The following is a 12,224-nucleotide window of genomic DNA, read 5'->3' on the forward strand; positions in this document are numbered from 1 at the left end:
ATTTTTTTTTTTTTTTTTTTACAAATTCTGTTTTGTTTTTTTGTTCTTTTTTTCATTTTAATTTTGCTGGATTCCATTTTTTCCCATTTAAATTTTTCTGGAGTCTGTTTTAATTTTTAAATGACATTTTATTCATCAAAAAGCATGTCTAAAAAATTGAAATCAAGACATTTGCAATATTAAACGGCAATTTATTAAAAGTTTAACAAAAGTTGTTTTAAAGGGATAGTTCACCCAAAAATTAAAAGTTGATGTTTCTCTGCTTACCCGCAGGGCATCCAAGATGTAGGTGACTTTGTTTCTTCAGTAGAACACATGATGATTTTTAACTTTAGCCGTTGCAGTCTATCAGTCTTATAATGCATGGCAATGGTAACAAAATCTATGAGAGTAAAAAAAACATGCACAGACAAATCCAAATTAAACCCTGCAGCTCGTGACGACACGTTGATGTCCTAACACACGAAACGATCGGTTTGTGCCAGAAACCCAACAGTATTTATATCATATTTGCTGCAACGGTTTGAGTTAAAAATCATCAAATGTGTTCTACTGAAGAAACAAAGTCACCTACATCTTGGATGCCCTGCAGGTAAGCAGATAAACATCACATTTTCATTTTTGGGTGAACTATCCCTTTAACTATTCCCACGCTTCTTGAAAGTACTTGAATATCAGACGCATGGATTCAAGGCCTGGAAAGTACTTGAATTAAATTTGAAATTTAGTAGAAAATTTTGTTTAGTAGAATAGTGCTATTTCCAAAATTGTCCTATATGCGCTGTCAAAGACAAAACGAAACTGCGCTAATGATTGGGGGTTGATATTGGGTAGCGCGAGAAAACAACTTAGTGTGAGCTGATGCGCAGCCCTGCATGAACCGATGGAGAAGCAGTGCATTTGAGAATGAAAATTTCTGCGTGCAACTTTGAAAAAAGTTTTTATTTAGGGGCACCAGTGCGACTGACCCGATCAGCATAGTTGTGTTTGCGCTCAGGGGAGCTTCAAAGGTTTCTAACTTATTTACAACGTGTTTTTGCTGCCTTGAGTAATGTATCACAGACTGTTGAATCCTTGAACACAATGTTAATCAGAATCCACTCACTGCTCAAACACCTGAGTTCTGCAATCTCACAAATCCTCTCATTATTGCAAACAAAGTGTTGACCGGGTGTAAATAAGAGCCTCATTGTGCAGTGTAGAGAGCTTCGTCAATTATAATGGAACTTTGTGAGATCGCGATGAGTGAGTGACAGCTTTTAATGATTATTAAGGGAGTTTGCTAATGTGATATTGATTTAATACAACAGTTCATTAAACAAGAAGTTAATATTAAGTGACTTGCATTGTCTGACTACAACACTATTGCCTGATTTTGCTCTATTTCATCAACGAAAATAGTTTCAAACAAAGTCACAGCTGAGCCGCTGCGCATTTCCAAGCAAACACAGCGGTGTTTCGTTTATGAACGAACGTGCGTTTTTAAACAAATCTGAATCAATTACCCATTCATAAAGCCAATCACTTGCTTCTTTCCTGAATGAATCAGCCGTTCAAACGATTCAATTGAATGAATGATTCAGTGATAAACTCAATGATTTGCCACCACCTACTGGCAGTTTTACTTTCATTTTTAAAGGATCTTTTCTATATACAAAATGTTATATTTAAAATATTAACCTCAACATGAATTTATGAATTTAATTCCACTCATGCCACCTCTGAGCTTCATTAAACGTCTGAAAATACACCTACAAGCCACTTTTGTGTTCTTCTGTGCCTCCTCTGTGGTACAAATAATTTTTTAAATACGGAATTTATTTGATTGCTAACTTATTCTTATTCTACTTGATTTTATTCTGTTGTTTTAATTAGAAATTTTAAAAAGCTTATAAATATATATTTTTTAATTTTGACATAAAATATGACATACTTTTAATAAAGTTAGAAAAATGCCATTACAAAGGTATAAAAAATTCCCTGTAAATCACTTTAAGGAGTCAAATATCATCTCGTAATGGGAAGACTAATATTTAATCAGAATTTTTGATTATTGATTAGAAGGTGCTCTTGAAATTTTTGACTGTGCTCCTAAATTTTTTTTTATTTTAAAAGAAAAGTACGCGTAGAGTCCTGTTTACCGACTTTTTATTAATTAAAACCTTTAGAAATTCTCTCAAATTTAAATATTTGACAAGAATTACAGCAAAAACCAGTTTGATGCAAGAATATATATTTTTATTAATATTTGAGAAATTGTATTTGAATATTACCAGTGTGAACTCCATTGACTTCAATGGATTTAATTAAATTCCTTTGAACACGACTGCTCAAAGTGGTCTACATTTATGAAACCTACACATTCAAAACCTCATTACTCTGAAATGTTTAATGTAAATGTTAAGTGTAAGTGAAAAGTACTGTAACAGGTCTTTCGTGATGCTACATATGCTGGGGTGTGAATTTGATAGGTGCTTGAAATTAAATAAATAGTGCTTTCAAAAGTCCTTGAATTTGGTGTTCATGAAAGAGTGGGAACCAACTTATTGATTTTAGAAAAAAATACCAATTTATTATTATTTCATTTTTTTTCTTCTAGAAATACTGTGTCGTGTAATTACATTTTTCTGCTAAATAAATTCTGGTAAATGTTCATCTAAAAAGAATGTTTCAATAATAATTGTATTATTAGTAGTGGTTGTACTAAATTAAGTAATATATGTCCATTTTATTTTGATGGGTTGCTGTGAAGACCTTTTATTTTTCTGTTTGTATATGATATGATGATAGTTTTACTCAAAATAAACGGTAACATGCTCATGAAGTGACCCTCAGAGCAGTTCTAGAGATTATGTTCATGTGTTCATAGGCTGAGATCACTGTGTTTCAGTATGTGTGTGTAGTAAAGGAAGCCAATTCACACGGAGACACGCAGAACATGCAGGATTCATATTTAAATGGTATTTTTGCTGCTTAATATTGACAGACACTAGTCCATATCACGTTTTTATTTTACTGTACTGACCTACTTTTGATTTCTTCATCCAAAATTTGTTAAATTCCATGACATTCCACGTTATACAGTAAATTCTGTTTTTATTACATACATACACTACATTACATAGAGCTCCACTTGCAGTGGGGACATAGTCTCAGATAACAGTGTGTTTATGCGGTGAGATATTGAGTTTTTATTTTTCTGTTTGTATATGATATGATGATAGTTTTACTCAAAATAAACGGTAACATGCTCATGAAGTGACCCTCAGAGCAGTTCTAGAGATTATGTTCATGTGTTCATAGGCTGAGATCACTGTGTTTCAGTATGTGTGTGTAGTAAAGGAAGCCAATTCACACGGAGACACGCAGAACATGCAGGATTCATATTTAAATGGTATTTTTGCTGCTTAATATTGACAGACACTAGTCCATATCACGTTTTTATTTTACTGTACTGACCTACTTTTGATTTCTTCATCCAAAATTTGTTAAATTCCATGACATTCCACGTTATACAGTAAATTCTGTTTTTATTATGACTGGATTCCACGATTATGTCCTCGTTTTCATAGAGCCCTACTTACAGCAACACAGGAGGCTGATGGGTGACCAAACAAATTATAGTTTTCATCACACGGTGGAAGCTCATCAACACGGATAAGTTGAGTGACACTCAATATAGCAGATTTGGTTTCTCTTTACTTCTGTTCAGTGATTTCTGCATAAAGCTGCTTCCCCAGAGGATCCCGTCCAATCTTAAAATATGAGCCGGACTACATTACATAGAGCTCCACTTGCAGTAGGGACATAGTCTCAGATAACAGTGTGTTTATGCGGTGAGATATTGAGTCTAAAACCAATAAAATTACGTTTCATAGGTTGAGGTTGAACAGATGAATCTGCCTGAAGCTTCAGATGTCTGAACTTTGTGCTTTGGACAGTTGATTGTGGGTCTGTGAATAAAGCAGGCCGGACTCACTCTCGCTCAGTCTTGTTCTCTCCCATCAGTGTCAGTTATGAGCTCGTTTCACACCATCTGTTCTCCTGATTTAAGATGCTTTTACACTTACTGCTCCTTCACTTTCAATAATGAGCAGCACCCTCAACAATAATTACACTGAGCAACAACTACATACAGTTAAACGCTTGGAAACAAGTCTCTGAGGCTGTGCTTTCAGGTTCATTGTGACGATGCAGAGGTTTAATCTCCACCCATCAGACTTACCGAGGCTTATATACAAGGGAATAACATGAGTGTAATCATGAGCGTAGCTTGTTGAAAGATTTTACTAAAAATCTGTTAATCAATAATATTTTCAACTCAGAAGTTTATGGTGCCTTATTTTCAACGTTTATTGCTAGCGCTGCAAAAATAGACTAACGCAACCTTTACAAGTAATTCACTTGCAATGTGTGGCGACCTCACACACTTGCTGTAATCATAGTACAAACACGGAGTGTGTATTTGTAAGTTTACTCTAGAAATGTCTAATATTTTGACCGACAAAATCGACTGGCTTGGTTTGTTCCCCAAACACAAACGTCAAGCGACGTCTGTGAGCGAAACGTACACTTGACACATACCATTTGAGGTGGTAAAAGCACATATTAGTGTCTTGAATCATTGTCGTCTTGGGTTTAATATTGGTGTAATATGTTTTATTGATGGAGCTGTTGTAATGTTGATGGCTTTTCTGCGTCCTTTTGTCTTCCAGTGGCGATCCATCCCGTATGCTGTTAGTCTCGTTTGTGTCCATAATACTGTAACCAGACAACAGCTGACCTTTGCATTCCCCTCAGCACTTTAATTAAACTATTGCAACATGCTTGCATGATTCCTCAAACTATCATCAGAAACACATGTGAACACTTCAACTTTAACTTGAACATGAATGCATCCTGATCAGTGAAGGACCGCCTACTCACGTGTCAATCAAACACTAAAATAATCACACCGCTGAGATTAAAGAGCCAGTCATTTTTTATCACATTAGTTTACTATAAATCGCACAGGCACACTAAATGGAATGAAAATGTTTTATAGGGGTCATCGAAGTTGATATGATTCTTTAGGGTCTTAATGAAAAGTCTATAACATATACTTTTGTTAAAATTTCTCAATAGTAGTGTAAAAAAACACCCTTTTTACCAGGTCAAAAACAGCTCTGTTCACATCGAGCCATTTCGGTGCATGTCCCTTTAAATGCTAATGAGCTCTGCTGCCCCCGCCCCTCTCTTCCGTGGGGTGATGGTCGTTCTCTGAGAGACTGTTTACTTTAGCTGCGGAACTTGCTAATTAGCACATTATTAGGAAAGGCGATTTGCAAAGATTCATTAAAAACCCTTATACTCACTTCTTCTGTAGGTGAAGCTGGATCACGAATGATTCGCACGAATATAAGCGCATTTATGTAGATCGGGGGCGCATTCCCTTCAGAAACAAACGCAATCCACGGCGTCTTCAGCGGCTCAAATGTCGGGAGTAAATGACGACCGCTATGTTCATTATTACATCCAACAACAGAACACCTCAATCGTTCAGGAGTTATTCTTGTCTACATCTGCTCCGGCGGTGAAACAATGGCGGACTGATGACAGTCCCTCAGAGCGGAGCTGTGATTAAACGCCAGCGTCAATCAACAATCGTGGGAGGGGCCTGGGTCTGTGTGACGTCACACAGCCAAGAATCTGAGAACGGCTTGATTTGAAGAAGGATATTTTTTATAGAGATTTAAAAAAAAACACTAGGTGGATCTTTATCATTATAGGGTGGTTGTGTACACACACTGCAAACACACATTTATGTTCAAACAACTTGTAAAAGTGCATTTTGCATACGATGACCCCTTTAAGTCATTTTTTTAATAAGCTTATCCTTGACAAACAGATAAGGAGATTCTCTTCTCCTCTGGTTGGAGCTATCCGTATATATGTCTAAATATGCATCGTCAAGATGGCCACTAAGTAAACTAAACCTTGAAGTCGGCATGAAATGAAATACGGCTACCCGTCTGTTTTCTAAAAAAATGTCTATAATGTCAAAACTGGATCTTTGAGTTGAATGGTCAGTCTTCTCTCTGTGACGTATGCAGGATTTCTTCAATCATTTACTGCTCTTAAACTCCGCCCCTGCAGAGCTGACGCTCATCTGCATACACGTTTGAGCCACGCCCACATACAGTCATCCAATCAACAACTGAAGCATCAAACAGCCAAATCTTTTTCCAAATTCCATTTTTTTTCCGTTTTAATTTTTCTAGATTCGTTTTTTTTAAACTCTTTTTTAATTGTTAGATTTAATGTTATGAATTAAAAATCATGTCTAATTAAATTAAAGTCATGAATCTTGAAGTTTAACAAAAAGTTGTTTACAGCCCTCTGTAATGTTTTATTTTTTTTCCTCACCTTCTGTTTTATTGTTACTAAATTCTGTTCAAGCATGTTTAATTTTAATGCAGAAAATAACTTAGTTTATTAAAATATTTTTTTTAATATCCAATAATATTGAATAAATTTAACCAGTCATCACAGGAAGACATAAAATATTAATTTAATTTATCCTTTAATCAAATGAAATTTAAACTTTATTTCTTGGCAAACAAATGGGATTTACTATTAAATTTAAAACATGAACGAAATATTGTGTGATTATTCCTTATAAAAATACAGTTTTATAATTTTAGTAATAGTAGTAGTATTACATACATTCTGCTGAACAATAGTAGCCTAATATATTTCTGGCACAATTATGTCTTCAAGTTATACCGTACTTTTATTTTGACGGGTTGCCGTGAATATCTAGTGTTACTCAAATGAAAGGGTAAAGTGATCATGAAGTGACTCTCAGAGCAGTAATGGAGTGTTGTTCCTCATTTAGTGAGACCGCAGACGCTGAAATCACCGCGAGCGTCCGCTCTTCAGTATGTGTGTAGTAAACGAAACCGCGCGTCTGCGCCATTCATTCACGCAGAACACAGGATTCGTATTTAAATAGTCTTTTTGCAGCTTAATATTTACAGATACTAGTCCATATCGTGATTTCATCTAAGTGTAATGACCTACTTTTGATTAATTCATCCAAACTTTGACAAATTGCGTGACATTCTGCATTGTACAGTAAATTCCATTTTTATGACTGATTCCATCCGCATTTTCCGCATCGCAGAAATCATAGGGCTCTACTTCAATAACCTGTTACGCTCAGATGTACGTCACAATACAGAAGGAAAGATCTGTCGCTATCTTGAGTTTGCCTGGCATAACACCCTTTCAGTCGGGTGTTGGTAGTCCTCAGTGACGCTCACGATTTCCCTTCGCTCCCGCAGGAGTCCGGAGCCGGCGGTGTGTCCTCACAGAAGAGCAGCAGCACCGCTCTGGTCAGCCCTGGAGGCGGTCAGCCGGACAGTGTTCCCGCTGCGCTCGCCAGCACCCTCCAGCACATCGTAGGACAGCTGGACGTGCTCACACAGGTAACACATCTTTACATGCACACTAGTGCTGGCAATCGACTAAATTAAATAACTAATCACACATGTTTTCTGAAATTAATTGCAGTTAATCGTGATTAATCCCACCTAACGTTACAGTTGTTAATTATACTTTTAAATTTTAATAATTTCACATTCAATCTTCAAATTAATGGAAAAACAACAATGTATATTTTTAATATTTGTTTAATTTTATTAATATTTATTAATATAATATTTGCCTTTTTTATGACTGAAGGCAAGTATCACTGAAACCAGCTGTGATGTCTCTATAATATTTTTTTAATATTTAACCATTGACTATCCATTCAACATTACAGTATAAGTACAGTATACAGTATAACATTACAGCTATCAATTTAACATTTATTCGACTTTAAAAAATCACTTTTAACACTAAATTCTAAATTAAATTGAGATAAAACTTACAACTACAGAAGTTATTGATTTCCTCCTTTTTATTTTGTTCTTTGATTAACAGATGTCACAGCAGCTGGTTATTAGGATATTTTTGCTGCTACTTTAAGAGCTGCCGCTGTTGAACTTGACTGATACGGCACAGATCTGATACTGCTTTAAAACGTGACTCATAAATAATAACTACTTGCATGCACAGTTTTAAGGCAAGCTTTAATTGCCTTTTTTGTAACTTCGTGACTTAACTGACGACATAATTATGACATTGTATACTCGTAGCTTCAATACAGTTTGAATATGATACAGCGCTTTAATATAGCCTAATACAGCGTGCGCCGCCACATTTGTGCGTGCATTTGAAGAGCACGCTCTATGAGCACAGTATAATGACTGACAGGACTAGAAGATTTGTTTTTACTGACATATGTCCTGACATCTCATCTGACCGCAGTTCACTGTTGTTCTACTGAAGCTCCTCGTCACTGGTACCGTTTCCACGCTCGTTTGACTCGTGCCTGGCGCTGAGGTGAAGAGTGCGTGTCTGAAAAGGTTCCTGTTTGATGTCCTCGTGAAGACGTTCTGCGTCTGAATCATAGACTGTAAAAATGTAAGATGGATGACGCGTCTCTACTCCCTTCCACTATAGAAAAGTCAAGCCAAAGCATCTCAGTATGGCCGCTGCTATTTTGATTAAATTACATCATTTGGAGCCCGAGTCTGCACAGTAGAGATTCGTTTGGAGCCCGAGTCTGCGCAGTAGAGATTCGTTTGGAGCGCAGTAGAGATTCCTTTGGAGCCCGAGTCTGCGCAGTAGAGATTCGTTTGGAGCGCAGTAGAGATTCCTTTGGAGCCCGAGTCTGCGCAGTAGAGATTCGTTTGGAGCGCAGTAGAGATTCCTTTGGAGCCCGAGTCTGCGCAGTAGAGATTCGTTTGGAGCGCAGTAGAGATTCCTTTGGAGCCCGAGTCTGCGCAGTAGAGATTCGTTTGGAGCGCAGTAGAGATTCCTTTGGAGCCCGAGTCTGCGCAGTAGAGATTCGTTTGGAGCGCAGTAGAGATTCCTTTGGAGCCCGAGTCTGCGCAGTAGAGATTCGTTTGGAGCGCAGTAGAGATTCCTTTGGAGCCCGAGTCTGCGCAGTAGAGATTCGTTTGGAGCGCAGTAGAGATTCCTTTGGAGCCCGAGTCTGCGCAGTAGAGATTCGTTTGGAGCGCAGTAGAGATTCCTTTGGAGCCCGAGTCTGCGCAGTAGAGATTCGTTTGGAGCGCAGTAGAGATTCCTTTGGAGCCCGAGTCTGCGCAGTAGAGATTCGTTTGGAGCGCAGTAGAGATTCCTTTGGAGCCCGAGTCTGCGCAGTAGAGATTCGTTTGGAGCGCAGTAGAGATTCCTTTGGAGCCCGAGTCTGCGCAGTAGAGATTCGTTTGGAGCGCAGTAGAGATTCCTTTGGAGCCCGAGTCTGCGCAGTAGAGATTCGTTTGGAGCGCAGTAGAGATTCCTTTGGAGCCCGAGTCTGCGCAGTAGAGATTCGTTTGGAGCGCAGTAGAGATTCCTTTGGAGCCCGAGTCTGCGCAGTAGAGATTCGTTTGGAGCGCAGTAGAGATTCCTTTGGAGCCCGAGTCTGCGCAGTAGAGATTCGTTTGGAGCGCAGTAGAGATTCCTTTGGAGCCCGAGTCTGCGCAGTAGAGATTCGTTTGGAGCGCAGTAGAGATTCCTTTGGAGCCCGAGTCTGCGCAGTAGAGATTCGTTTGGAGCGCAGTAGAGATTCCTTTGGAGCCCGAGTCTGCGCAGTAGAGATTCGTTTGGAGCGCAGTAGAGATTCCTTTGGAGCCCGAGTCTGCGCAGTAGAGATTCGTTTGGAGCGCAGTAGAGATTCCTTTGGAGCCCGAGTCTGCGCAGTAGAGATTCGTTTGGAGCGCAGTAGAGATTCCTTTGGAGCCCGAGTCTGCGCAGTAGAGATTCGTTTGGAGCGCAGTAGAGATTCCTTTGGAGCCCGAGTCTGCGCAGTAGAGATTCGTTTGGAGCGCAGTAGAGATTCCTTTGGAGCCCGAGTCTGCGCAGTAGAGATTCGTTTGGAGCGCAGTAGAGATTCCTTTGGAGCCCGAGTCTGCGCAGTAGAGATTCGTTTGGAGCGCAGTAGAGATTCCTTTGGAGCCCGAGTCTGCGCAGTAGAGATTCGTTTGGAGCGCAGTAGAGATTCCTTTGGAGCCCGAGTCTGCGCAGTAGAGATTCGTTTGGAGCGCAGTAGAGATTCCTTTGGAGCCCGAGTCTGCGCAGTAGAGATTCGTTTGGAGCGCAGTAGAGATTCCTTTGGAGCCCGAGTCTGCGCAGTAGAGATTCGTTTGGAGCGCAGTAGAGATTCCTTTGGAGCCCGAGTCTGCGCAGTAGAGATTCGTTTGGATTCCAGTAGAGATTCCTTTGGAGCCCGAGGCTGCGCAGTAGAGATTCGTTTGGAGCCCGAGTCTGCGCAGTAGAGATTCGTTTGGATTCAGAGTCTGCGCAGTAGTGTTGTGAGGTGGAGCCGTGGTATCAAACTCCCGCAGACCCAATCAACCATAACGACACGTCCCGTTTTTATAGCATCAAATTACTAGCTAAAATCAAACTTATCACAAAAACGACCAATTTAACATATATCAGCGTGATAACAACTACCTTAAATGACAAAAAACATCTGTCGGAAAATTGTATTGGAAGTGTAATTTATTTTTTTATTTTGACTCAAGTCCCATTAGTTTACATGGAGAGGGAGGGGTTTATGACCTGTACTGCAGCCAGCCACCAGGGGGGGATCAAAGAGCCCGCAGCTTCACTTTTCAGGACGTGTGAGACACACCCGGGTTACGCTGTTAGACTAGCACTCTCTAGTGTTCACAACAAGAATTCAACTTGAACTGGCCATTCATATCTCACAATATATACCCTGAAAGTTTCCTCCAGTGCGAAAGCGATAATCACCTACAAACTAGAAAAATTGGTTCTGCGCTTCGCAAACTCTACGAATTGAGTAACTAAATGTATTCAAGAATTAAAAAAACTATTTCGTTACATCAAACAATGGTTTGTTTTGGTAAGCATGTTGTTCAGCTATCTTAAGAAAAAAGTCGCTTGAACCCCAAAAACTATTTCAGAGAAAAAAAAATCTTACGGTTGTGTCAAACTCTGGACACAGACTTGTGAGCGACTGGTGAAGATCTGCACCTGGTCCTCTAAAACGTCCACTTGCCATGTGGTCTGAAAGATTTTCAGTACTTTACCTAGGCTACTACCAGTGATGTGCCATGTGCGCTTTTGAAACACTGCTTCGTGAAGCTTCTAAACCTTTGCGAATCATTTGTTTCGAATCAGTGAGCGCGTATCATACTGCAAAAGTCAGTAAATGAGGCTTTTAAAACCATTGCATGTTTAGTCCTATAATGGTAGGGTGATATCAGGCAAATTGGACCATCAGGTAAAATGGGCCATTTAAGGTTTGAGTGTCTTATCTCTTTAAGAGTTAACAGCCAATGACTGCAAAGAATTTCAAACTGTGAAAACAAATGATTTTATTGTAGAGATTCGTTTGGAGCCCGAGTCTGCGCAGTAGAGATTCGTTTGGAGCCAGAGTCTGCGCAGTAAAGATTCGTTTGGAGCAGAGATTCATTTAGAGCCAGAGTCTGCGCAGTAGAGATTCGTTTGGAGCCAGAGTCTGCGCAGTAAAGATTCGTTTGGAGCAGAGATTCGTTTGGAGCCAGACTCTGCGCAGTAGAGATTCGTTTGGAGCCCAAGTCTGCGCAGTAGAGATTCGTTTGGAGCCCCAGTCTGCGCAGTAGAGATTCGTTTGGAGCCAGAGTCTGCGCAGTAGAGATTCGTTTGGAGCCCGAGTCTGCGCAGTAGAGATTCGTTTGGAGCCCGAGTCTGCGCAGTAGAGATTCGTTTGGAGCCCGAGTCTGCGCAGTAGAGATTCGTTTGGAGCCCGAGTCTGCGCAGTAGAGATTCGTTTGGAGCCCGAGTCTGCGCAGTAGAGATTCGTTTGGAGCCCGAGTCTGCGCAGTAGAGATTCGTTTGGAGCCCGAGTCTGCGCAGTAGAGATTCGTTTGGAGCCCGAGTCTGCGCAGTAGAGATTCGTTTGGAGCCCGAGTCTGCCCAGTAGAGATTCGTTTGAAGCCCGAGTCTGCGCGGTAGAGATTCGTTTGGAGCCCGAGTCTGCGCGGTAGAGATTCGTTTGGAGCCCGAGTCTGCGCAGTAGGGATTAGTTTGGAGCCCAGTAGAGATTTGTTTTGAGCCCGAGTCTGCGCAGTAGAGATTTGTTTGGAGCCCAGTAGAGATTCGTTTGGAGCCCGAGTCTG

The 12,224-nt window shown here is 40.0% G+C and overlaps 1 protein-coding gene across 1 annotated transcript in view; it reads left to right on the forward strand.

Annotated features, from left to right (window-relative positions):
- Window positions 1–12,224, forward strand: part of poc1a (POC1 centriolar protein A) — a 90,689-nt gene that overhangs the window by 63,716 nt on the left and 14,749 nt on the right. The window contains exon 10 of the mRNA XM_016246284.1: window positions 7,326–7,469. Within this exon, the coding sequence (XP_016101770.1) occupies window positions 7,326–7,469 (144 nt within the window). The remainder of the gene's footprint in view (window positions 1–7,325; window positions 7,470–12,224) is intronic.

This window comes from Sinocyclocheilus grahami, unplaced genomic scaffold, assembly GCF_001515645.1.
Source record: "Sinocyclocheilus grahami isolate Dianchi unplaced genomic scaffold, SAMN03320097.WGS_v1.1 scaffold792.1, whole genome shotgun sequence".
NCBI lineage: Eukaryota > Metazoa > Chordata > Actinopteri > Cypriniformes > Cyprinidae > Sinocyclocheilus > Sinocyclocheilus grahami.